The sequence below is a fragment of the Psammomys obesus genome, unplaced genomic scaffold (assembly GCF_907164565.1).
Source record: "Psammomys obesus unplaced genomic scaffold, mPsaObe1.curated_primary_1811, whole genome shotgun sequence".
Lineage (NCBI taxonomy): Eukaryota > Metazoa > Chordata > Mammalia > Rodentia > Muridae > Psammomys > Psammomys obesus.
This window is the reverse complement of record NW_026596057.1, coordinates 12834403-12861577: the sequence shown is the minus strand read 5'-3', so window position 1 is coordinate 12861577 and position 27175 is coordinate 12834403. Positions and strand designations below refer to the sequence as shown.

Genomic DNA, 27175 nt, shown 5'->3' with positions numbered 1-27175 from the left:
TTTAGCACACATGCACACCTCTGTGAGCCACTGAGGTGCCAGAGCACAGCTCCTGTTGATTGCAGTCCTGACCTATATATTTCCTAGAACCTAGTTACTCTGTGCCCCGGCTCTTTAAGTCTGGTATCGGAGTGAGACATGGCCGTGCCATATGTCAAGTGCCAGATTTCTCCTGTGTCAACAGCACCTGCCCGGGCCTGTGAAGGTTGTTCACTTCCTTCGCTAACCTAGGAGAGCTATTGGGTGGGAAGTATTTACCTTCCTCCTGTGTGTCACTGCAGCCTTCCTACCAGCACTCATAGTGCCTGGCTTGTCCCAGCAGATGCGATGCATCCCAGATCTGTCTCCTCTATCTCCCCCTGACCTTGTCACTGTAGCATCAGTTAGGACTGGACGTAATCTATGTATCCTCTGAGCAGTATGTATGCCAAACTGACTTCGCTCTGGTGGAGTTGCTGTAGGCAGCACACCTGGTTGTCAAAGGTCCTGCGGGTTCCTGATGCAGAAGCCATGGGCTATTCAGAAACAGTACAATCCTGGGCTTTGTCCATGTGCTTCCCTCAGATACCAGTACTGAGGGAACTGGAAAGATGGAAGGTGCACATGAAGGAGACTTAGCAGTGTGCCTGGTATCAGAGAGACACTCCTCTTGAGCTCCGTCTTAGTGACTGCCCCTTCTGTGCCTTCCTGCTCTCTGCTGGACCTCTCTGCATTGTCTGTCCTCCCCGCTTTGGCCTGTGTCTCCTGCCTTCTGGAGCATCGCTAGTCTCTTCCTCAGCCTTGTCACTCCTGGCCTTGCCACTTGTGGCCTGACATCTGGGTCAGTTGCAGGATCTTTTTCTCATTTGACTTTGTTTCCAGAAGAGCCCCATGAGCAGGTCCCAGCCCCTGGCTGTTCATCCTCATGACTAATATCAAAGAAAACTTCCCAGCAAACTGTTTCTCTTTGTGGGCACAGTTTTCTGAGCCAGCTAATGCTGAGGGGGTTTCCTCTCATGGTACTTTCTCCCTGGTCCATCTAGTGTGAGGGCCTTGAGTCCTTTTGCTGTGTAGCCATTTCCTCTATAGCCAAATATCTCCTACAGGAGGGAGACAAGACACTTATATAACATGGCAGGCTCAGGAAGCCTGGAAATTGACAAGACACATGAGGCTCCTAGAGTTATATAAGCAGTGATAATAGCTGGGGAAGAAGCTGTCTGCAGGTTTTGAAGGAGCGCCAGGGGGATGGTTTAGTTGCCACCCATGCTGGGGTGAACTTTTCAGTGATACAGCTGCCTTTGAGTCACCCAGGAAGAAGTAGGTAACCCCAAATAGACTCACCATCTCCCTAAGCTAGACTTGGGTGGAACCATTCTTCAGTCTGTTCTGTAATTGGTGTCCCATCCTGGGTAAACGTCTGTTCATAGCTCTCTAGAAAAAAGTCATGTGACATTCATTCTTTAAGAGGGTGATTCTGTTTTCCAGATTCTCTTGATGAGGCCTCAGGCATAGCTGCACTCTGTCACCCTCCTTCTGAGCTCTTCCTCACACATGCTCTCAAGATTGTGAACGCCAGCACTGAGCCTCAGCCTGTTTCAGCTGCGGCCCTAGGTCAGCCTCCGGGTGTCTGTTCCTCAACAGATTGCCCCAGCTTGGCTAATGCAGATTTCAGGCCAGCCAGTGGCGCATGGTTTCTTTTTTGGAAGAGGGGAGTGGCTCAGACACAGACAGACAGACACTCTGGCTGTCACTGTTAAAGAGTGACTTTCACCTGCCCCCAAGGAGGGGGTGAAACTTGGATCTTTGGGTTAAATGCTTCTCTGTTTGGCCCCACAAGTCTTTTTTTGCAGGTGGAGTCTGGAATCCAGGCCTGAACAGTGGGTTAGTGCTCTGTAAATTGGGCACAGTCCCTATTCTCAAGGAGCGTGGGTCTAAAGGAAAGAGAAGGCATGCTACATTGCCACCTGGAGTGCTACTTGCTGGCCCCAGGACACGCTGTGGAGGCCCTTACACACCCACTTCACTTTTCTCTGGGCGTGAGAAGCCTGGTACTTAGCTGTGTTCTTCACTGAAGACACTTCAGACCAGAAGCCTTTGCAAATGGCACAATTAAAAGCTAAGTGGTAGGGCAAGTGTGTTTCAGACCAAGATGGTCAAGTTCTCCTCTCATTAGAGAATGGTTCAAAGGTACCCTGACAGGAACTGTTTCTACCACCGGGATGAAATCACCTGGCCATCATTGATGGCACGCACCGAGGGGAGGGAAGACAGGATCGCTGAAGCTTTGACATCTGCATTGCATTTTCTTTTTTGCCCATTTGGCTGGTCTGCCTATGCTTCTTCTACAAAGGGGGCTGGGCAGAAAGGAGTCCTGCAGGTGTTTAGAAAATCTTGCCCTTGGTGGGTCAGAGAGAGATCTTGGAGGTAATGAGGGTGGAATGGGATGGAAAGGATACAAGAACACAGGCTTTGGTTCTCCACAGCCAGGCCCTCTCTCTCCAGGCTGTGCTAGATTGGGATCCAGATCCTAGACTTGGGGTGGGGTGGGGCATCATCTGCTTTTAGGCTTTTCAGTGACCTAAGCTTGTAACGTTGCCCTGTTACTTCCTATAATGTTTTGATCAAGCCATATCAGAGGCACAACGGTCTTTCTTATCCAAAGGGGACAGAGGAGATGACGGAATCTCTGCTATGATTGTTGTGAGGTGGGCTGTGGAATGGGGAGTCTAGCTCTTCATTTTGTCCCCTCTTTCCATCTTCCACTATGTCACTAGCTCCCCCAGACTCTAAGATCCCAAGGGTCTACTAACCTGGCAGTCTATTGCTTTACTCTTCCCCTCTAATGGCAGCCAACTCCAAGGACAGTTTCCTCTTCGCCCCTTTGCTTATCAGTTGCAGGATCCACGGTGCTTTTGCAATGTTTAGGGCAAGGATGTTTCTGGCTTTATTCAGGCTGTATCCTGGTAAACAGCAGGCACTCAGTATTTGCTTAGTAAAATTCGTCAATTTGGGTAGGAAAGAGGAGAGAGCGAGAAAGAAGTGAGCACGGTGGGCACAGCCTTTACAGAAGGCTGCTCACTCCAGAAGCTTCTACCGGGCCACCGTCATGCTGTCCACATGGCTGCCGCTCTCCCTCTGCACAATCGGTAAGTTGCCACGTGGGCTTGGAGCCGGGTGCTCTGCTCCACACCCCCCTACAGGCCCTCAGACTTCTAGGTTGGTTAGGAGAGAGTGGAAAGAGATGTGATTTTCAACCATCATTCCAAGGTTGGGGAGTGAGGTCCCTTTCTCCACCCCCACAGGCTTCCACTGCACAGAACAGTGGCTGTGTCCAGAGGGCCAGTCCTGGGGAGAGGCGCCTTGAGGGTCTTCAGGGTGGAGGAGGTTGCTCTGAGGAAGGGAAGTGTGGGTTGGGTGGGAGGGAACAGCGCAGGGGAAAGTTGACTAGGTCCCTGGCAAATCAGCTCTAGGACTGCCTGCTAGTGGGGCCAGGGCCAAGCGTGGGGGTAGTATATGATTCTCCTAGAAGACTCCCTCACTGAGCACGGGACTAGAACCATGGCAGTGGCAGGGTGGTCCCCATCTAAAGATCTCCCTCTCGATAAGCACCCAGGTGGAAGCTGGGTGACCCATTAGACCTGAGGAAGATGACAACCTGGGCCCAAGTGACAGAGGACACAGTGGGAGTGGAGAGTTCCAGAAAGCTTGCTGTAGTTGATAAAATTTGCTGTGAGATTAGATTCCAGGGACTAGAACAGGATGGCCCACCTGTGACCCCAGGGTCTGTCCCAGGTTTGTTGTGGGTCCAAGGGGCTGGAGGTTCCCCACCCCCCACCAAACTGTTGGGTGTGATCCATTAGCTCCTAAAACCAATCTGGCGGGCCACTGCAAGAGAGCTTTAAAAATTAAATAAAGTAGCATTTTAAGAAAAATCGAAGTGAATCATATGAACAGAAAAAAAAAAATGTTTTCCCCCTTCTTTCTTGGGCACAGGGAGCCTCCAGCTGTCTCCCGTGACAGGCAGCTTCATCCGCTCTGGTGGGTACTACAGCTTTACTCCTGGCGAATGCCTGCCAGTCCTTTCTTCTCCTCTGCCCCGTCTTGCATGCTTGGGTCTCTTTCTCCAGTCTGGTATCCAGGCCCAAGGCTGATTTTCTTATTCTAGGGACTCTAAGACCTCAATAGCAAGCTCCTCTACTCTGCAGTGTCGGCAGCATGGACAAGTCCTCCCCTGCTAGACCCTGGAAAGTGGCTGGAGCCAGGGAGGGAAGGAAGGGGTGAACACTGGGATTTTAGGGCACAGGTGAGGTTCCTGGCAGTTTTCTGCCTCTCACCTTCTATCTCTATCTCCATACTCTTCTTCAACGGATGGAGTACTTTTGGTATACCTAGTTGGGGATTAGAGATGTAATGGCAATTATATGGGATTAGAGATATAAAATGTTTGCTCTTGTCTCCCAAGTTGCCTGGTGGAGACAACACAAGCAAAATAAGCACTTTTCCCCAGAAGCATCTGAAGAAGTCGATGCTGGCCCCAGCAAGCACATCCCTGCCCTATGCCAGCGTATACATGAAACACCGTCTGGTGCCTCCTTTCCCAGTTAGAGTTCCTGGTAGAGAACTGTGCTACGCTGTGGCTAGGGATCTGGACCTGGGAACCACACAGTTGTTCTGGATTGGCTCCCTTTCCCACTTAGTGGCCTTAGTCATCTACTCAACTCTGTCATTTGGAGCGGATATAATGAACTCTTAAGTGCTCAGAAAAGGTCAATGAGCTAAATGGCACATCACACATACGTGTGCAGTAAACACTGATGGTTGCTGTTACTCACCGGGCGGAGGAAAGGAGAAAGTAAAAGAATCAAAAAATAGGGAAGTAGCATGGCCGATCCTTCTACGCCAAGGTCCAGAGGCAGAGCTGGGTGTGAGTGGAGGTCAGAGGGGAGGGCTGCACTGGAAAAGGAGACACCTACTGGGGTACGGCTGAGATCTCTTGGGGGACAAGGGTGAAGGGGGGTAGGCAGTCACGTAGCTTCTCCTGCCCCAGCTCTCCAACTGCTGAGCAGCAGTAAGACCTTCTCTCGGGTGGAGGAGCCTTGGACCTGGAAGGAGGCCCTGCGGTACTGCCGGGAGTATTGCACAGACCTCGCAGACCTGGAGAGCATCAACAGCCTTATGGACATCATGGAGGTGTACTCCTACACCAGCGGTACCCAGGCATGGATTGGCCTCTTCTACGATATGCGCCTCTCTGACCTGAGCTGGTCTAGTGGCTCCACCTTCACCATCCCAACATGGGTCCAGGATGGCATCTGTGCTACTCTGTACTCGAGGGCGATGTTCCCCGCCCTCGGGGCTGCCTCCTGCACAGATCAGAAGCCCTTCATTTGCTATTATGGTGTGTTCAGATTAATATTCTGGGCCTGTTCTTGAGGACTCTTGTCTCTTGAGGACTGTTATGGGGGAGGGGGAGAGGAAGAGAGTAGTGTGTGTTTTAGGGGGGCATCTATGAGAGTCACAGATGCTCCCTTACTTTTTTCATATTTCCTCTCCGGGACCTTAGTTCATATAATCTATTCCCAAGACACTACCAAAGACCTGGGTGTAAATAAGGATGGAAGAAATAAAATCTGGAATGTTCCATTCTATCTTTTCCATCTGCCAATGAAAGATCTGATCAAAGAAGGAGATGGGAAAGATAGGTTGGAGGGGCCTTTATCTATGCAGAAAGGAGAGCAGAACTCAGCCTTGCCTCATGAAGCCCTGGGTATGCTCTATTGATTTAGTGGGGATGGCAGAGTAGAACATTCAGTTCATGAGACCTTTTGCTACTTGCTAAGGCGTGGGTAGGACCAACTCCAGACCGTGTTACTGAAGGTCTGCCATCAGCTGGTCATGGTGCTGGCTCTGGAGGACACCTCAGCTTGGTGTTCCACCTATGCCTTCTGTCCCCTGGAGCTACCACTATCGCTGTCCTCTTGCTGGTGCTTGGAGGTCACATAGAGGTGTGGTTGTGGACAGAACTGCATTTCCCTGGCAAAAGTGACAACTTCTGCCTCTCTCGGCAAGCCAGGGCTCAGCACAATTCTATTGCCACCATTATTGCCCAGATAATCGCATGGAGGTCAACCTGCCATTTCCTATGCCATAGCCACACCATGCTTGCCACGAAGCCCTGCAACAGAGGCCCATGGTGGCCTTGGTTTTAACTTTAGATTCCAAGGGAATTTAACGATTTCCAGGGGTGGCCAGTGGTTCCGATAGGAATCCCTGCCAAACCCGGAGCTGTGTATGATGGACTTCCTCCTGATTCCTCCACTGTCTTAGACCTCGACTATAAAACCTTCTGACATCACTCAGTTTTCTCCAGTCCTGTGGGCCCATTGTGAGTGCATGGGCCAAATCACTGCTCAGTTCTGAGGCTGCCCTGTGGCTCCTGCCATGTGTTGTCTGAATAGTTTTAACACACAGGATAACCTCCTTACAATACACTCAGCGGACCTTCAGAGCACTTGGGATACCATTCTTTTCACAGACAACCATGCCTGTGTGGTCTCTTTGGCCTCATCCCTTTTTCTAGCTGTGGTGTATTGACTTATTTCTGTCCCCCAATCCACACAGCTCCTTTCTGCAGTTGGCTGTTGTGCTCACCCTCTTGGGACTAGGTGGCTCACATTCTCTTCAAAAGCAAAGACTCTCCTTGTGCTATTTCTACCATTTTCCTAGGGAATGGCACCAGGCATACAATAGGTGCTTAATCTATGCGTACTGAATGAATATAGAATAACTAAGCCCACCTTCGAACTTCTCTTGGCTCTGGGGCAGTTCTCACTCTCTACCCCATAATTTGAAGTCTGCTTCTGTTTTACAGACCCCGCTGTAGGGCACCGCAGCTCCTCGGAGTCCTCTCTCAAGGACCTGACCACTCTTCCAGAGGAAGGTAACTCACCTGGCTCCACCTCCCCTTTCCTGGAATCTTGGCTTATTCTGCTCTGGGCTCATCTCCCTGTACCAGCACACAGGGTGTGGGTCACCATGGTCCCCTCCACTCCCACCTTTCCTACCTGACCTGAGGTTTGGCTTTGAGGTGCCCAGGCTGAAACCCAGGCCTGATGGGGGCAATTCCTGCACAGAAGGGAAGGCAACTAGCCGCAGGTCTCATAATAGTGTATAACCAGCTGCAATCCTGCCACCTGGGTCTTCCTCTGCGAATTGGGATTTGGGGGATGAGTGGGCAGGACCTCTTCACAATTCGGGTCCTTGCCCTATGCTTAGAGAAGGCTACTTCTCTCAAGATTCCTGCCCCTTGGACAACACTGCCCTGGTGTTTAAAAGGAAGGTTTCTTTTTATCTGAAAACACATACACATACACACACACACACACACACACACACACACACACAAAAAAAAAAACTAAAAAAAAAACTGTTAAAAGAAATAGTCACTGCATCTATGTTCAAGGCTTGTTCTCTGTTATAGAATGTGGAGTGAAATGGCAAAGGCTTCTAAGGCAGGCAGACCTGTGCTTTAATACCATCTTGAGATTGAGTTTGGGGTGAACTATCACCTCTTTTACCTATGCTTCTCAGGGTGACAGTGAAAACCAAGGAGTGACACAGGCCAAGGCTGGCACATACTAGGGGCATAAAATATAGAATAATTTAAAAAGATTAGTTTTGGGGTTGGTAAGATGGCTCAGTCCTGGGTAAAGGTGCTCACTGCCAAGTCTGATGAGTTCAGTCACTGGGACACACATAGTGGAGAGAGAGAACTGATTTCTGCAAGTTATCTTCTGACCTTCATGCGTGTGCTATGTCCTGCACAAGTGCACAATTAAATGTGTGGGGTGGGGATCCATTTAGATAGGGAAACAGCCAAGCCTTACTGGGCTGAGGTGAGCAGATGCATGCCAGGGAGTAGGGAAGGGCTCTCGTTTGAATGGGAGGATATGACTCCAGATTCTGTAAACAGTGCTTTCTTTATCCAAACCTCCAGAACCATCCCAGGTGGAGCTGCGGTGGCTCACACCTTTTCCAAAACTTCCGTTGCTAGGAGGCAGAGAGGCGTGGCTTGAAGGGGCCTCTCAGGGCGGGGAGCCTGCCTCTGGGACCTGAAGCAACCCAGCCTGTGAAGGGAGGTAGTGCGGGGGAGGCTATCATCTTATCTGCCTGACCTCACGAGGAGCAGAGCTGCTGGGAATAGCCTGCTCTGCTTCCAGCCCACCAGATTTGAGCTAATGCGGTTGCCTCCTAGGGATTCTCTCTCTCTCTCTCAACTAAGACTGTCTAATTCCCATCATAGGAATGACCTATTACTATCTCCCGAATAGTGCCTATCATTTTATTAAGTGCTAATGTGTGGTTTTATGTAATCCTGGTCTTAGGTATGATTATTTCTATTGGACAGATGAAACACCTAAAACTTAAATTTAACTTGTAAAAACCACACAGCTGTAATAGAGCCCTTTCCTTAATGATTCCCCACACCAGCTACTGCTATGATATCTCACTCATTCTTCCAACTTGGTGGTATCCTTAGAAAACGGTGGTCTTGATCAAATCTAACCCCTGAGGATCCAGGTCAAACCAGCTCTTTCCTTAGGCAACGGCGACTGGGATGTCTGAGAACCTGGAACTTAGGCTTAAGGTCTCTGTATTCTTTGACTCCAGCCAAGGTCAAGATTGGTGGACAGATCTTCATTCGGATTGTTAAACAAACCATGTCATGGCTCCTGGCTCTGAACTACTGTCGCAACCACTACACAGACCTAGCCGATCTGCAGAGAGTGACTGATGAGGACAGAGAAGCCCTCCAGTCCATCACAAGTGATGTTGATGCCTGGATTGGCCTCTACTTCAATATAAAGATCAATCTGACCTGGTCCAGTGACTTGGGATCCAGCGTCCCTGAGTGGCTACAGCCAATACCCATATTTGGCCAAGGACTGTGTGCAGGACTCCGTACATTTGCGAATCACCCGCAGATTTATGCAGTGACTTGCCACACGTTGATGCCTTTCATCTGCTTCTATGGTACGTGAGGGTCCACTTGGCTGAGGTTAAAATAAATTTATTAGACAGTGGAGGGTACTCAGGATAGATCTAAGCACGCACTTAAAGGCTTTGAGGATAAAAGAATTCTATCAGCAACAAGTTAGTCATCCTATAAATAACCACGGGCCTGAGCTTTATAACCAGGCAGGCTTTACCACTTTTTAGAAGACAGGCAGAATCTGAATTCCCCTTTCCTCATCTGGACAACATACAAATTGGGATTGAGGACATTCACCCCACAGGATGGCTGAAGGCGGGATGACTGTGGAGATCTTGACACAGAGCAACCGCATTGCTAATAGCAGCTATGGCCACTGAATTCCAGAGCAGCAGGGGTACTCTGCATCCTGTACAGAACATGCCTCCTCAGTGATGGGCCTCCCATCTTGCCCTTTGCTTTCAGCCTCCCTCCTTGTGTTGTACCTTTATTGAGAGAGAATCCACATACCTTAAGACAACCATTTTTAAAATTTAATTTTATTTATATATTTATTTATCACAATTTATTCACTTTGTATCCCCGCTGCAGCCCCCTCCCTCGTTTCCTCCCAGTTCCACCCAACCTCCCTCTTCTCCCCCTATGCCCTTTCCCTAGTCCCCTGATAGAGGAGGACCTCCTCCCCTTCCATCTGATCCTAATCTATCAGGTCTCATCAGGACTGGCTGCATCATCTTCCTCTGTGGCCTGGCAAAGCTGCACCCCCCAGGGGGAGGTGATCAAAGAGCCTGCACTGAGTTCATATCAAGAGACAGCCCCTTAAGACAATCTTTTAAAGTGTACAATTCAGTGGTTTTTACTGTTTGCATGCTTGTTCAGCCATCATCACTGTCCACCTTAATGACATTTTCATCACCCTCAAAAGTCCTTGTTGACTCACAGTCATGTCCTACCTTCCCCTTGGCAACCAAAACAGCCGTTATGTCTCTGTGGATTTGCCTATTTGTGGCTGTTTCTTTTTATTTTGGATTTGAAGACGATCTTGTCCTTTATCTATAAAATGAGCATTTCTCGATGAGCTGTTATGAAGATTTACGGTGAAAGGACGTGTGCAGTGATTTGCAGAAAATATGCAGTGGCTGGGTCCCCTGACAGTGTTGCTATGGTGGAAGCTGACTGGTGGCGTCTGCTGGGGCTTTCCATGGGGTTGGTGTGACAGGGCCTGCCCTTACACTCATTGTTTTCTCATAGACCCCTCAATTGGACATCGGAAGTCTGCAGAGATGCCTTCACTCATTGATACTTCCTCCCATGAAGGGACTCACCCCTCAAGAGTTACTACCAGGACAACCTCTTGGCCAAACGCAGGTACTCTGAGTCTTCTGGGCCTAGGAAACTGGAGAAAATGCTTGGTCCACACACACACAGCAGCGCAGGGTGGAGCGCACGTGATTGGCTGTCCCTGAAGTGCTAATGAGAGATGAGTGCAAGAGAGATGAAGTATGCCAATTGTTGACAACCAATTACTACTTACACCAATGAGGCTTTCTGCTCCTCTTCCTCTGACTGCTTGGCTAACTAAGGGTAGGAAAATGAGGAACTGGTTTGCCACAAACATTCTTCTTTGTGGGCTTCTGAAGATGAAGCTCTAGGGCCAGGAGGCTCAAGAGAGGCTGTGTAGTCTCTTAGGTGCAGAAATAAAGGCCTGGGACAGATGGGGACAGATGCCCGAGTGCTTCCTGGAGAACAGTCAGAGAGGCCTTGGAGGGAAGCACAACAAAGGAGATCCATCCAGTTCCTTCTCCGAGTGTGCTCCTCTGCTGGGAAAGAGGCATGAGCTGTTGGGGTTTTGTGACGTGGTTATAAGTTAGGGTGGTTGACCAAGACCCAATAATAGGGGACAAATACAACCAAAAAGAGCCCACAACAAAAGCAGGACTCATTCTGATGGAGCTCACAGCCAACCAGGGAAAAGCTGGTGTTTAGTATAGTTAGAGGCATGACAGAGACACGGAGAACAGGAGTCAACCAGCCACTGCAATAGCAGCGGGTTTTAGGAGTGATTTTAGAAGGATGAAAAGGTTAGCAGGTGGGTGGGTGGGGATACCTCCTCTTTCCTGCTGGCAGGCTTGTGTGCTGCTCTCACTGGGAGGTAGAGGAGGCATGGCTCCTTTGGTTTGAAAAGCTGGGTTGAGGCCTTCTGCTTCCTTTGAAGTCTAACCCAGCGTCCATCGTGTTGTCTCAGGCCCATACTTACCTGATGACTTAAATAGGTTTAGAAAGCCTTGTCTTCTCAGTCTGCCTTCAACAGGTGAATAACCCAGGTGTGGCAGAAACCAGGGCCTGACGCTATGATCTTCTCTTGGACCTGCCCCATTGGGGATACTAGGAGTTCCTGACCTGTGGCTAGGGCCTTGAAAAAGGTCCTGTGCCCAGTACATCCCACATAAATCTTGTCTCTTTCCATAGGGACAGGCACTGGCCCCATAGGCGCCTCCCAAGCACTGGTTTCAGCAACCGGGATCCCGCAGCGAGTGAGTCATGGACCAATGGCGGTCAGCTCTGCTACCTGTGGCTTCAGCACCTGTGATACCACATCCACCGCCACCACCACTGTGGGCCTCACCTCCCTCCAGCCTCAGGGGAAAATTTCATTAAGTCCTCTGACGACCCCTGCACCCTCAGGAGGTACCTTTGTTTGAGAAGGGCTCACAAGCCCATTGGTCACTGCTCATAGCTTGTCTTCACACTCTGAGCACCCACGAAGCAGTCTGGTTCTGGGAGAAGGGCCCAGCACCCCACTGCTAACTTCTCAGAGCTTGTCCTTAGACCTTGGGCCCTAGGGAAGTAACTTTGTTTTGGAAGAAAAGTCCATGACACCCCTGGTTGATCACTTGCCAGAACCATATCCTTGTACCTTGTATCCCCAGACAGCTTTTAAGTCCTCTGTGGGTCTTGCATCCTTGACACTAGCCCACACTGGTTGTGTGTCTCGAGAAAGTGGATTGGTTCACCAGGAAGTAGCCTGGGACCCCAGATTACCAATGCCAATTGTACTGCAAAGTCTATGTACCAGGGGTCCCTGTAACTAGAGTTCACGGCTACAATGGAGGTAGCCACAAGCCTCTGTCTCAGCTCCACCCATAATGCATCAGTCATTTTCATGTTGGCAATGTTCTCTGAGTCCTCCTCATTCAGCTAGTCCCATAGCTCAGAGGCTCTGTTTTGCTTGGTAGAGACGAAAGAAAGAGCTACGGAGGCATCTGTCTCAAGGAGCCCAGCAGAGACTCAAAGAAATGGGCCCTATCATTCTACAGACTGGAGCCTGGATGCCAGCATCAAGCCTGCTGGGAGCCTGCCAAGAATTACTACAGGTGCTCAAGTGCTTCACTGGGTGGTCGGGCACCCCTGCCCACAAGTTCCTCTGGGACACCGGCAGCCAGATACCAAATTGTAAAGTGTGGAGCCAAGCGCAGGACTCGAATGGCTAGGCAGGGCAGCACTGCAGGCCTCTCTATAAGGAATCCTGTCTGGCCAGCACCAGCTTATGAGTCCATTTCCTTGATCAAGTAGGATAGAGATGGGGTAAGACAGGAAGATTTAGAAGACTCCACCTTTAAGAGCTGAAGTCTGACAGTCAAAACTGGAATGGTGGCTCTGTAATGTATTGTGCACAGCCTTAGAAAACCAATTTTTCTCTCTTCCCTCTCCTCTTTTTTCCCATTTATTCTCTTTTGAGGTAAAGTCTCACTCCATGGCTTCAAACTCACTGCAATCCTCCTGTCTCAACTTCCTAACTAGGATTACAGAAACAAACCACTACATCCATCTCTGTAACTTTCTTAACTTCTCTGAATCTCATTTCTCTCATGTCTAAAACAAAGAAAGTATCAGTGTGATCTAGTACCTCTCAATGCTTGGTTCCGGCAGACAGGAAATGCAGTTATTACCATCTCAATATCAATTCACTAATCACATTTAGTGTCCTTCCTTAGCAGGTATGCAAGGCTCACTCTCATGTCATCACACATGCTGATCAGCTATGCACTTGAGTATTGCAGTCTCTCCTGGGCCAGGGCTGTTTGTTCTTCCCTTTTTCCATTCTTTGAGCTTTGTTTTATGCAAGAGCTCTCTTCTGAACACCTGCCTTCACTGTGGATACTGTGTGTGTCAACCAGGGTGAGCAAGTACTTGCCTCCTGCTTTTAGACAAAGGCAATCTGACAGGAAGAGATGCAGGCAACTGGGACAGCTTATGAGCACATGAAGTATAAACCAAAGCAGAAAGCGACTCATTCTTTGGACAAAGGTTATGAGTATCAGGCAGTAAAATCTGGAAGTTCTTCCTTACTGAAAGAACAGTATGGGCCAAGATAGACAGGTTGAAGTGTCAGGTTAGTCTGGATTGCAAAGCAGGCTAAGGCGGTTACCATACAGGTTACAATTTGGAGGAAGGAGTAAGTAGCAGGGATGAGGTAAAAGAGGACTGTGGCCAAATTCTGAAGGACTTGAACCTGCAGTCAACAATGCTACCAGAAGGTTTCAGAAAATGAGCAAAATGCTCAGATCTATATTTATTGGTGGTCGGTGACATGAGGCCATGCTTGTTATTAGGATGCTAAAAGAAAACAGCAGGACTCAGCATGTATATAACACAGTATTCACAGGGAGAGGAAGCATCAAGCAAAGGTTAAAAATAAAAAAAAAGATCAGGAGGACATTTGTAAAACTGTGCTTATGAGTGTTCCCTCACCTCTGTGTTTCTCAATCTAAACAACTTGTTCACTTATGAAAGAGATGTGTAAGTCTTTCAATAAGGCAAGGTGGGCTGGTGGAGAGAAGGGCCAAAGTAGAGAACAGCCTGCGTGAGGAGGCTGAGGCAGTGGTGAGGTTAGGAGGGACACGAAACCTAGATCTGTATTAGTCACAAGTGATACTGCTCAACAAAGACCAACACAAATACATTAAGAGAACTCCTGCCTTTGTTCACGAAGTCAGAAGTCCAACTTTTAAAGTTGGCTCAAGTTTTATTTTAAAATGTATTTCTTCATCTAACAACAGTATGACAAAGATTTAAAGGCAGTAATAGTGAGAACGCGGGAAGGACATCCATGACAATACCGTAGGCTGTCAGCTGGTGCTGCCAGCCTGGCAAGGTGTTTCTGTTTTAAAATAGGCGTCTTTGCCTACAGTCTACATGTAGAAACTGATAAAGAGAATAAGACTGCAAAGTAAACACACACACACCAGCACCGTTCATTGCACTGAAAATTAGAAGCGATCTAATGTCAACTGAGAGAAGACTGCTTAAGTCATATCACACTTGAAATACTACAGTCTTTTAAAGAGTAACGCAGACTTTTCATTTTAAATAAAAAATTCAACCTGTGAAAGGTATTTTCTAGCAAACAATGTTGGCTTTTCTTACGGCTGAGGCATTTTCCTTAAATAATTTATAGTAGTAGATCTCTAAATGTGAATACATCCATATTTGGAGGTGGGGTAATTGCAGAAAAAGGAGAAACACAGGATTTGGTGACTGAAGGGGACAGTAACAGAGGACTCCTGGTCTCTGGTGGGAGTGCCTAGTGTATGCCCAGAAGAGGTTAAGCTTGGTTTGGGGAACTGCAGTGGGGGAGATGTCAAAGCCACTCTGGCTACCACTGGCGGAGGCTGTGCAGTTCACCTGATAAAATGGACTACTGGGCTCCCTGGCCTAAGCGCTACTAAAAGAAAATAAGCTGGACCTGATGTCAAACCTCATGCTATTGCTCAAGCCCCAAGAGCCTGATGCTGGAACACTTTCTGGATGATGGGATACCAGCTCCAGAGAAGTGAGGAATAAACCTGGGGGCAAGCGAAGGACTGGCAGGTGTGAGCAACTGTGCACAGGAGGGCTGCCTTTGCCTGTCTTCTGGCTCACAGTCACCAGTTCAGACCCCTGGATTCCTGGCTCCATTTACAATGAATTCCTTTATTCTTTCTTTCTTGTAGCTGTGACCAGCACAGAGGGTGGCACACATATAGGAGCTATAACTATTACCACTCAGACCCAACATATGAGCTTACATAAGTACCCAGAGTATGAAGAGAAACCACCAGCAGCAGAATCGGGTAACTAACTGCCTCTGATTGCCAACCTCACCGTCTAACAGCCCAGGATTGAAAAATGGACAGTTATTCCTAGCCCAGGATACTTGGGAGGCTTCCTAGGAGAGATAACGTGAAATCTTACGTAGGCAATAGGGACAGGAAAAAAGCCGTGTGACTTCTGCAAGTGTAGTGGGGGAGGCAAGCACCCCAGGTTCCGTGGTCTTTCTTATCTTCAAAAGGTGCTCAGTAGAAGCTGCCCTGTATCGTACGGTTGCTGTGAACACACAAGGTACTTAGGCAAAGGAGCACTGTAAGCTATCAAAAGCTATGCAAATGAATGTCCTACTATGAGACTGTAGTTTCTGTCAGTAAATTATGGTGGACATGTAGCAAAGACTGAACTTAACTGTTAGTTCAGAGAACTTCTTTGGAGTTTTTTGGAGTAGGAAACCCAAGGGAAGGTGAAATTCCAGCAGGAACAGATGACCAAGAACATCTGTATAATAGATTTATGAAAAGTGAGACGATCACAGGAGAGCTAGGTGCCCACGCTGTGGGAAGAGAGCTGATACTGCTCTAAAACAGAACTTTCTTTTTTGGGGGTAGAAGAGCAATAGTTAGTGGGGTTAATTGTGGACAAGCATTGTCCTGCTCAGCCATTTCCTTCTTTCTGCCTTTGAAATCTTCTGTTACCATGTAGCACCTGTAGTATCCAATGGGTACCCCTAACTTCCAAGAACTGGGAAGTCCAAGTGGCAATGGGTATCATTCTTCTGAACCACGGAACGTTTTCTTTTCCAGAGCACTCCTTTGGAATCTTGAAAGCAGATTTTACCATCCCAACACTGGGGGATCCAGGAGAGATGAAAGACCAACTTTTGAGTGAGGTGAGATGTCTAGCTTTTTGAACTTTGATCGTTCAGGTGACAGTCATGCAAAGCAGTATTGTCAAAACCAATCTATTAAGAAAGTCGGGGCTGAGGAGGTGTGACAGCTGGTGAAGTGCTTGCTATGCATGAGGAGCCGAGTTTGATCATGTGAAAAAGCCAGATGTGGAGGTGCATGCCTGTACTCTCCGTGCTCAGGCCTCTGGGTCCCTGCACCTGACTAATCTAGTTGAATGGGGGCGCTCTAGGTCAGCAAGATGGCTCTGTAGGTTGAGTGCCATCGAGGAAGACAGTCAACACGACCCCTGGCTTCCATACGGACAGCCACACACCAGCATGCGCATCCTCCCCCATGCCCTCCAGACACGAAGACAAAGCTTTGGAAACGGAGCTCACTGTGTCTGCTCCAAGTGGTAAGCTGGCTGCTTGCTGGCATTGTTTTGGAGACACCCCCCCCCCCCCTTTTTTAAAGCCTAAAATTTTCCCTGAGCTCTCCATTTAGTCAAGACAGCATGGTCAGAAGGACCTAAGCTTAAGTCTTGTCTTCCCACTCTTTTTTTTTATTTTTATTTTTTATTTTTGGTTTGTGTGTGTAACCTGGGCAAGATACTCAAGTCTTTCTGAACCCCAGTTTCATCAAGAAATTCATGTGGTCGGTATCACAACTACATGATACATTCTATATAAAATCTTAAACTGTCTAGTACACAGTTATTGTTGTTATTATCTATTATTAGCATCATCACTATAATAATTAACCTGATAACTGAACATAATTTGAGAACACATTTCTCAAGGGTGAAAGTTCCCTACAGGTCATCTTACTGCTAGACATGTATCTATCACGAATCATAACTGCCTAGATAGGAAGATACACACACATAGGAAGAAAGAGCACATAGGTAATCCTTTCTGGAATTTCACAAAAGCAAGTTTCTAGAAAGACTAGTAGTGTTGGGTGCCTGTGCAAGTTCATGTACATGCTGGCTAACGGTAGGGAGGAGACCTGGGAGACTCTGATACATTTGCTACTGAAAGAACAAAAGCAAATGATACAATTCAGCACCTGATGAGTTTCCCAGCAACATTTCAAGTAATAAAAACACAATGCTACAAAGGACAGGGGGAAACAATTTTGAGTTTTCTGTTTTTGTTTACTGCTTAAGGTCAGAGGTATTTTCTCTGGTCCTGGGCCTTTCTGTGCTTTCTGGAGGGGTAGTGATTGAAACTTTAGATGCTAAACTAGAAGTATCTATATTATGTGTTAAACTGGAGCCAAATGAGGAAACTGGGTTTAAATTCTTAAATCCCACCTCTTGCTTAACTTTGTCAGAAAATTATTTGTTCCATAAGTGGGATGGCCCTGAGACCTTGGGATTGGTCCTTAGCACTATAACGAAACTTTATGGGAAGGGTACGCCACAGACTTCCTATTTCACCGGTACAAAGGGAATGGAGCTGATGGCAACAAGGTCTGTGTGGGGTTTTAACAGCATTTAAATTCCAAATATAAAGTAAGAAAACACCTGTAGCTAACGTATCTAAAGTTCAGGAATGGTCATAAAAGACACTGCTACAGACACCCCACATAGTGCTCAGACGTCAGTATGGAGTAATGCAGCTCAGGAGGCAGTCATCCGTCGGGGTGTGTGTGTGTGTTTAAATTTATCCAGTAAGTCTGATTTTCAGTAAGACTGAGATCCACTGAGTAATTTCGTGCTATTGCCAAGATACAGACAGGCGAAAGGAGGCTAAGCCAAGAATGGTCTGGACGCACATCACGGTGTGGAGGTGCAAGAAGGGGTCTACATTATTTATTTAACGCTAAGTGAATTGCACGACCAGAAAGTAGCAACCACAGCATCTCTTTTTCCTTTTATGGTGCTATGTTAGGGATTAATCCATGGAACTGTCCCCAACCCTATTTCTCCCTTTTTAATATTTCAGATCCAAGAAGCCTTAAAGCTTATACTAGGTCATGAGGAATTCACATTGAAATGGATCGGCTTCGAAGTAAACAAAAACTAGCAAACATCCACTAATTTTCATTTTCCTTTTAAAGCAGTCTTTCAGGTTGTCTTTAGTTTTAGTGTTTTTTTTTTTTTTTTCTTAATCCCTAGAAGCACAATTAGAATTAACTTGAAATATTCTAGGATGCATAGACATACACGTAGCACAAAAGAAAATGACATATGAAACCTGCATTTTTAATTTTGGCTGAATGAGACAGATTAAGCTGAGAATAGCACAGCTTGAGAATGCTAACAAGGACAACTCCCCAACCAACACAAGTGAAATCCTAAGAACAAACCATGTGGGGATATGGGAGTCCCACAGCGGCTCTGGCCAGCTGGAGTAAGCTTTCTTTCTCCTGCGTTAACAGCAGATGCTAGTGCCAGTTATTTGTCCTGTACCTAAGTATTTTACCTTTAAGTCATAAATTCTAAGGCACGATGTTCCTATTGCTAAAATGTGTCTCCAGAACAATATTCCAGCATTCCAGTGTCCTAAGCACTCAGACATACGCAGAAGATAGTAGCAACTTTAGTCTGAAATGTTTAAAGTTAAAGTTTATTTGAATTTTTGTAGGAATATCAATAAAAGACCTCAAACAGTATCTGTATCTGTACATGTACAAGAACTGTCAAAAATTATTCACAGAACAAAAATAAATCTTTTTTAGAACCCAGGTAATGAAATGCAGATATGGATCACATATGGAACAATCTAAGTGCTACAAAGCACAAAAATATGGCTTTAAAAATAAAATCAAATCTTGGGTTTTGTTCTTCTAAGGTGAATTTCTCTTTCTTGAAATAAAAAATAAATTATTTTGAACTATCTGTAAAATAGTCATGTGTATTAACACACTCTTATTAAGGCCCTGGAGATGAAAAATAAAATTAAATTTGGAAGATAAATTCCTCCCAGTTGTGACCCAGGTAAGTATGCTGCTGTTTGTTTGAGTTAATCTAATACAGCTAAGAAATATCCAAGCACCAGTCACACCCAACGTTTGCTACTTGTTTTAGCTTCTCTGCAGATAGTGGTCATTGAGTTAACTAGCATTTAACCTTTTAGTAAACTGGAAAATGGTAATTTTCCCCTTGTGGGTTTGGAAATGACATATCCATGTTATTTATATTTAAACACTTGCACCACACACAGAGGATGGCGACCCCTAAAACACAGCTGTGGAAATGTCACTGCACCAACAGTTCAGTCTGGTTTTCATTTCCAAGACTTTTTAGGGAATAATGAGGGCATCTGATAAAAGATAACAGAGTAGAAAAGTAAAATCTGTGCTGAAACACGGGGTCACAGGTCCCCTGTCCTCTCCTTGGGTGGCTTGCTGCATTCACCACGGCCAGCTGGGCTGTTGCTCAGGCATCTGAGCGTTAACTGCCGAGTTAACTATGTTCTGTAATGCGTTCTTAGATGGTGACCATCACCAGCAGCTCTATATGCTCTGCACTACCGACAATGATGCTAGTTCTCAAGCCTGTGCCAAACCGAGTTCAAGTCACTTTAACTTATATATACATATAACACATATAGTACATTTCAAAGAGAATAGAATGTTATAAAATCTAAAGCTAACAAAACAAAACAAAACAAAAACACCTCACGAAAGTCTGGGAATTACTGTATAAACTGGATGAACATTGTTTTTTTAGAGGGCTGCCCTAAGAGCTGTGTTTCTGTAAGCACCCACATGTTGTCTCAGGAGCTCCTTTCCATATATATATATATCTTAGGAGGAGCCAGGGGATGCAACTCTACTGGTTTGTTTGAACTTCTGAGCAACCAAGACCACTGGATCATGTAGCTTCCTCAGGATCTTTCTGAAAGAAATTTATTCTTTCTTATGCAAATTTTTATCACCCTGGTCTTTTCAAAGCTCAAGAGCTTTTCTAGAGGGGTCAGTGACAAGAGAATGCCCTAGAACAATAACAAGTATTAAAATATAAAATGAGCTTGTACTTAAGAACTTGAAACTTCCAGGTGGCTCTCTGTGAATCTGAGGCCAGCCTGGTCTACAAAGTGAATCTGGACAGCCAAGGCTACACAGAGAAACCCTGTATCAAAAACACAAAAACAACAACAAAAAGAACTTAAAAATTCAACATTATTTGCTTTTAAGAAACAAACATGGAACAGGTAAGGTGGCACATGCCTGTAATCCCAGCTCTCAGGGAGGCAGAGACAGGTGGATCTCTGTGAGTTTGAGGCTAGCCTGGTCTACAAAGTAAATTCAGGACAGCCGGGGCTACAGAGAAACCCCATCTCGAAAAACCAAAGTAAACCAAAAAAGTGTAAGTCCTGCAAAATAGTAATAATAATAATAATAATGCAGAAAGGTATCCCAGGTGTGGGGTGGAAAGGTTAACTTTTTAACTGACTTGAAAAAGCCAAGGAATACAGAGCAGAATGTCCCTTGAATCTGCTCAATTTGTAGCAGAAGGTGGCCCCCAAAGTGGGTAAAAATGAAGTAAAGCTGAGGCCTGGGCTCTGGAGTTGCTGAGTTTGCAGCGCCATGGCTAGTTGATGGTCCAGCCTGGGGCTTAGTCAGTCTCCTGAATGAGGAGACAGCATAATCCTGAGGAGGGCTGCTTTCCCCAGCTCAGTCCCTTAACAGGCCTTCTCGGGAACTGTACCTGGAGGAATCTGGGTGGAATCCAAGCAAACGCTAACATACACCCACTTGTTGGCAGGTGTCCTCTGGGACTTAAAATTACAATAACAACAACAACAAAAACAAACTCCCCTGCTGCCTCAGGGCTGTACCTGAGGATACACACTGGGGCTCTGGAGAGCTGCCAACCCAGACAAAAGCCACAGGTGCAGTAGGAAAGGACAAACTGCTTCTGACATCATGCTCAGCCCCAGTGTGTACACTCACTGTTTACTCAGTCTTAGAAATGCTCACATTTTCTTTGCTGTCCAACACCATGGCAGAGGATGGAAGCAGACCAGTGAGAACACTGATACTAGGTGAAAAAGCAAGAAAAACTAGAGCAGCACAACCACCTCACTTTCCACGCCAAGCAGGAGTGCCCAGGCCAAACAGCACATAGGGAACAGATGCTGAAGAGATGTGATTCTCATGGGAATGTGACCTTTTGCTGTTCTGGTTTTATTGCTCCAGTAATGCTGGAGGGAAATAGGAAGCCCCTTCTCTGGTCCTATGAAGTTACCCTTGTTAATGGTCAGGTCCCCCTCACCTGGATAAAAGCTTTGCAAGCACTTCACCTGAACACCAAATTTCCCCAACCCTGGGCTAGTCTCACCCTAGAATGTGCTGACAAAAACAGGGATCACAAGATGCAGCTATTTTAACCCATCAGCTTTTTAAAAATCACACATTTCCTCGCAGCAAAACAAAACGACTTTTGTTCAGGGTAAAGAAACCTATTTGAGGTAAAGAAACACCATGGAAAATACCTGCTGTTGTTCTCTTCTATACTCAAAAAATTAAAAATAAATGTCACAGGATTGCAACATTCTCTAAAAATATTCAAAAAATATTTTGTTACCATTTTGAGACAGGGTCTCAAGTAGCTCAGGCCAGGAAACGTCTGAGGCAGAGGATGACCTGGAGCTCCTGATCTTCCTACTCCCATCCCTGGAGTGCTGGGATTGCAGGCCTCTGTGCCACCATCCTAGTTCATGCTGTGCCGGGGATTTGAACCCAGGGCCTCTTGTATGCTAGGCTGGCATTCTGTCACCTGGGCTACACCCCAGCTCAGAATAATATTTCTGATAGGCTAAAAAGATGAGTAGGCTCAAAGGATAATCTAAGATTTAATATCTGGCAACGATGCTGAACTTTCAATCTCTAATTCTCTTACTATTGTTATAATTTTACTTTTATCTTTTCAATTATGATAACACACACGATTTATAATATGTCCAAATGTTTTGGATATTCAATCTTGCAACGCAGACAGGCTCTCTAAGAAGGTCCCACAATGTTAAATTATACTTTATTCATCAATACACTTATTTGACCAGCTCTCTGTAATCTGCAATCAGCACTTGAAGACCTTCTCAACCTTAAAGCACGACATTACCCACATTACATACTGCAGGCCACTGAGACTAATAATTAGACTAGGTTTTCTGTGGTGCTCCTGAAGGTTTTTGAAGAATGATGGAAACATTGCTAAGCAATAAACATTTAAAGATCTATGTTTACATTCCTCCCCTCACTCAATACAGGGTATTGCTGCAGAAATCAATAACCTTCTTAGTAAGTAATTGTGACCTTGACTTGGAGGGAAGAGATAAGACTGTAAAATAACTGCTAAGGGTCAGAACACTCAAATGGGTATGAAGCTTACAGTTCTAAGCACAGTGGGATGCTCCTGTTTTCAGGGGGCTATTATGAAGAAACCCTTTCATTGGTTGTAGGTAGAGAGTGCTGGTGAGGTGGCTGAAAAGCAAGGTCTGACCCAAAAGTCAACTGAGGAGCAAGTGAGCCTTGGAATGCATGCCTGGGACTTGGTGGGAAGGAGGGCTTGGTACCTATGCCTGGGCTTTAAACAAACAGGGTACTATATATGTTCTCTTGTTTCCTTATGAGTATTCTGTTAGGCAGAAACACATACACCATGCACATGGCTCCGTTATGTCTCCCCCTGCATCCTTAACTTAATATTTTTTTTAAAGTTTATAACTTAAAAGACAAAACAAAACATTAACTTATTTGAGAAAATTTTTTTTCAACATAAAACGGTGTAAATCTTGCTTAAAGAGATTTAAGACCCTTTTTAACATTTATCTCTGTATATCTGACAGCATAGAAGGTAAGAACATTTTTGATGTGCACATTATATGTACATATGTGTGAATATATGTATATATTTATATATATATATAATATTTGTTTAACCTGCAGCTAACTTTCCATACCTCTGGCAATCAAGCCTGCATTGCAGATATGTCACACTCTGGAGAAAAACATGAATTTTCTTAAAGCCATTAACGATAAGCTGGGTCATTCTTGCAGAGTCTACCATGAATGTGGAATAACAACTGGAATGTGCCATCCTCATACTCTGGTTCTCTCTATCAAGATTAATCATGATTTTTAAAGGGAGATTATTCAGTTTTAGACAGCTTCCCAAATTTTATGGAGAGGATAAATAGAAAGAGAAGCAACTTAAATCTTAAAGGTAGTGATGAAATCACCCTGCCCACAGATTTGTTAGTATAGTGGATAAAAATCTTTCTCCTAAGGAAAAATACAACTGACAAATAGGAAGAAAAAATTTAGTGGGAAATAGTGAGAGATTCCTGCTCTGTTGTAGTTAGCCCTTTTCTGTGAGGAAGAAAGGGTGTTTATTCAGATGGCTTACGAGTGGCATACTTGAATGAGCTCTCCAGCGGAGAGGAAGCCCTGTTGGTGCTGACCACTCCCAGGATGGGGAGAAAAGGGCAATGGACATGTGAAAGTGGAGATGGTAGACAGAGACACAAATATTTATAGTTCTGTCAATTCTAAAGAGAAAAAAAGAGTAGGAGTAAAAATCAAAAAGTCTCATATCTAAAAGAGAAAACTCCCACTGCTGCAGATGGAGTAAATAAACATGCTGATAGGAGTTAAAAGAAATAAAATTTCTAGTCTAGTTTTGGTATAATCTACCACTTTTATCTGTGTCCTCTGAAACAGCAACTCTCCGAATCACATTACTGTCTGATAGAACCATCTTGGTTGACTAGTGGCATCAGTATGGATCTAGGGTGGGGCTTTTAAACTGGCAGATAAATCCCCGAAAAAAAAAAAAAATCTGACAAGGTCCTATTGCACTCCATGTACTCCTATTCAATACGTAGAGTCTCTACCTACTGAACCAACAGGCTCATTTCTCACTCACACTTTGCTCCTACTTTTCCTCCACTAACAACTGCAGTGCTTTCAACAAGAGAAAAACAATAATAAAATAGTAATAATTAAAAAGGTAATCTACATTATTGACTTCCTTTTGGTATATTACAGTGATATTTCTGTACATGGCCCAGAACTAAGTTCCCTATGTACATAGAGACACTGGGGAAAGCATTGACCTTGAAAGTCTTTGCTTTATGCCCTGAAAGACAAGGTTCCTTTCTTCATTTAAGAGTTTCTCACCACATTGCCATTTGAAGCAACATTCTGTAAACCTGGAGGGGTAAACGGATGAGGACAGGAGAGCTGGGCAACCTCCTTCTGTCTCCTCCCAGAGCCTGCATTCAGCAAGGCCCTCCCTCAGCAGCTGCTGTTTTTGAATTCACCATTCTCTGTGATGGAAAGCTTGGTGGGGTTGGGGGGAGAGATGCCATTGCGGATCTGCGTGCTGTACCGTTCCTTCACTTGCGTCAGCGCACTCATCAGTCTAGTGTTGGCTGAATCCAGAGACACGATCCGCTTTTCCTACAACACACCAATCACAGCTTTACTCAGGGTGCATGGAGGAAGCCACTTTCTCTACTGAACAGTCCAGTATTTTCTTGCATAGCACGGTACACATGGTGCTCCCCAAACAAATGGAACGTCTCTGCCTCTTTCTGCACATTGGTTAGGCTCAGCTCCTCCTCCCCTTAATCTCTCCTTTTTTCATTTCTGCATAACAGGACTTACTATCAACAGTATATTGAGGCATTACCAGGCTGTTTTATCAAAATGACACCATGAGTCAAGCTGCCTTTATGTAGTAAGTGCTTTTGTCAAAACTGAAACATGAAAATTAGGTGGCAAAGAAAGAAGCACCAGAGGTTTCATTTCACAGAAGTGCACGTGATCCATGGGATTCACCTCAAAGACGGTGTAACAGTCATATCCAGAAAGAATTCACATTGGGCTCAAAATTAAAACAATAAGTGGTGGTGACAGTTTAGAGTCACCAACAAGGTGAGGATGCAAGAGCAAGAGGAGATAAGAGCAGCCAGAAGCTCAGACCAAGGAATTGTTTGAATATGGGGAGGGAGATGTGGCTGAAAGGGATGCTAGAAACGTAACACATGAGAACAGACAGAGAACACAGGCTCCTAGACCCATTCCAGCTCAGTTACTCCAGGAAAGCTGCCCAACATGGGGACTGCTTTCATTTTACTCTTGAATTTTAAAATGAAATGAAATAAAACAATGCTTTAGAGACAATATTTTGGAACTAGGGGTTGTTGAATATTCCCATATACCAGAGACAAGGAAGGAGGGACAAAAATGTTTTACAGCAGGACAAAATATTACCAGTCTCATAAAAATAGGAGAGACTTTCCTCTCTAAATCCTTCTAGAACTTCCCCCAACAAACACGAAGTACCCTGTTTTTTTTTTGTGTGTTGTTGTTGTTTTTTTTTTTTTTTTTTTTTTACAGAAAATAATGACAGAGAAAGACAATCTTGACCTATACTCATGAACTGAAAAGAAAATAGCCCACAAGGATCAACCCTAACACCAAACGAAGCTCTCTTTCCTGGGAGTCTGACTTTACCCAGGGAGACAAGGTCTAGTCATGATAAGGTTCAGAGAGCGGCAAGAGAGCTGAAGCTTGCTGCTGCTCCTGCTAAGAAAGCAGAAGCTACACAGGGCTGGGGACCTAGCACTGCCCTGCTGGAACACAGGCTGCCAGGAGCAAGCCTAGCGATGGTGCTGGGGGAAGTCTGGGTAAAGCCATGACTGACTATAGCATCAAGTAATGCTTGCCTTTATCTATCTCTCACTTTGCTGGAAACAGAAAGGTGTCTCTATGGCAGTAGGGGTTGGTGGCCTCAGTTTCAATGTATGAAAAAAAAAAACAAAAAACCCAACTCTTGCTATTATTATTCCTTAAAAGAATACCTATTCTTTGGTGTAAAACTCAGGTGGTAACACATACAGAATCAGTATTATTAACTATACACTTATTATATAAGATTTTTTTTTAAAAGGTGATTTATGGCTATGTAGTAGTGATGGTGGTACATGCCTTTAATCCTAGGAAGCAGAGGCTGGCGGATCTCTGTGAGTTCGAGGCCAGCCTGGTCTATACAGCATGAGCTCCAGGACGGACAGGGCTACACAGAGAAACCTAATCTTGAAAAACCAAAAAACCAAAAGAAAGCTGACTGTTATAAGAACAGAAAAAACTCAAAGAAAGATCTGCAATGCTTTAAAAAAAATAGTAATTACTTAAAAATTATAGTTAATGAAATTTAGTGGAAAACAAGTACAGGTCTTTTCAAAGTAAGGACAGGCTAAAAAAAAAAAAAAAAAAAGAGGCAGATTCCCAATATAATGCCGTTCCTCCTAGTAAAGAAAAATCTCTAAGCAGAATAAATGGTATTTTAACTTTTTAATAAATATTTCATTTTTTTGTCAGTATCAAATTTCTTGTGTATTATATAAGTGAAAAGTTGTACCATAACTGCTTATTTCTTAGACTAGGCAAAGAAAGATACTTCAGTATTGGGACAAATGATAAGGCCCATTTGTACTAAGGAAAACAGCATTCACTGGGTTCATAAAAAATCAAGCATTCACAAAAAAAAAAAAAAAATCCCCCAGCCTTCCCCCCAAAAATCAAACTAAATCTTAAAGGGTCAAAAAAGAGCTGGAGAAGGACTCTAATTACACATTAACCTGAAAACAATAACTGCTATTGAACAACTTCCCCCCTAGACATCTGAAAGTTTCTAAGTAGAGGAACTCCCTTTGTAATTTCCCCCACTGCCAAGTCTCAAAATAAAGCAGAAATTAAAGGAAAAACAAAATAAAACACCCTCCCCCCCAAGTTAAAAACAACCTCAAACAGGAAACTGGATCTTTTGAAAGTAAAGTTCAGTTAACCAGAGTTACTATAACATTTGATTCTGCATGGAGTAGAATGAAAAGTAATCTAGCATGCCTGACAGGAAGGACTCAACATGGGAGTGCCAGGAGCTGGAATGTGTAGGAGGCCAGTGTACTGGCCAGGGCTGGGAACTGCTCAGCTAGAGAACGGACAGGGTTTACTTGCCTGTTTGAATAATCTCATTTCCATTTATGACCTGTAATTTAACACAGTGGAGATATCACTTGCAATAGTAACTAGGCGGCTGCTTTGTTCTTCATAGGAAGAAGCCCCTCTCTGCTCTCCATCTAGTCACAGGGAGAGATCCAGGAGTTGCAAGACCTCATGGTTGGGGGTGAAAGGTGCCATACTTTAAGAATATGTGTGTGTGTGTGTGTGTGTGTGTGTGTGTGTGTGTGTGTGTGTGTGT

General features: G+C 45.2%; 2 protein-coding genes across 2 annotated transcripts in view; one reads left to right on the top strand and one right to left on the bottom strand.

The window, feature by feature from the left end:
* The first annotated feature begins 138 nt into the window (after positions 1-138).
* On the top strand, positions 139-17981 carry Clec20a (C-type lectin domain containing 20A). The gene is made up of 10 exons (XM_055624386.1): positions 139-205; positions 1468-1593; positions 5030-5380; positions 6854-6922; positions 8653-9015; positions 10226-10342; positions 11444-11662; positions 14968-15087; positions 15868-15953; positions 17901-17981. Exons 1-10 carry the CDS (start codon positions 139-141, stop codon positions 17979-17981), a joined length of 1599 nt encoding a protein of 532 aa, XP_055480361.1.
* Positions 17982-18505: 524 nt separating this feature from the next.
* Rasal2 (RAS protein activator like 2) overlaps positions 18506-27175 on the bottom strand; it is a 146314-nt gene continuing 137644 nt past the window's right edge. The window contains exon 17 of the mRNA XM_055624475.1: positions 18506-24369. Coding sequence (XP_055480450.1) covers positions 24205-24369 — 165 coding nt within the window. The 3' untranslated portion in view covers positions 18506-24204. The remainder of the gene's footprint in view (positions 24370-27175) is intronic.

Coding starts and splice junctions, on each gene's coding strand:
- Clec20a (XM_055624386.1), top strand. CDS start 139: ATGGCCGTGCCATATGTCAAGTGCCAGATTTCTCCTGTGTCAACAGCA. Junction 1,594..5,029: donor TGTTTCAGCTGCGGCCCTAG/GTCAGCCTCCGG, acceptor CTCCTGCCCCAG/CTCTCCAACTGCTGAGCAGC. Junction 15,088..15,867: donor ACCACCAGCAGCAGAATCGG/GTAACTAACTGC, acceptor TTTCTTTTCCAG/AGCACTCCTTTGGAATCTTG.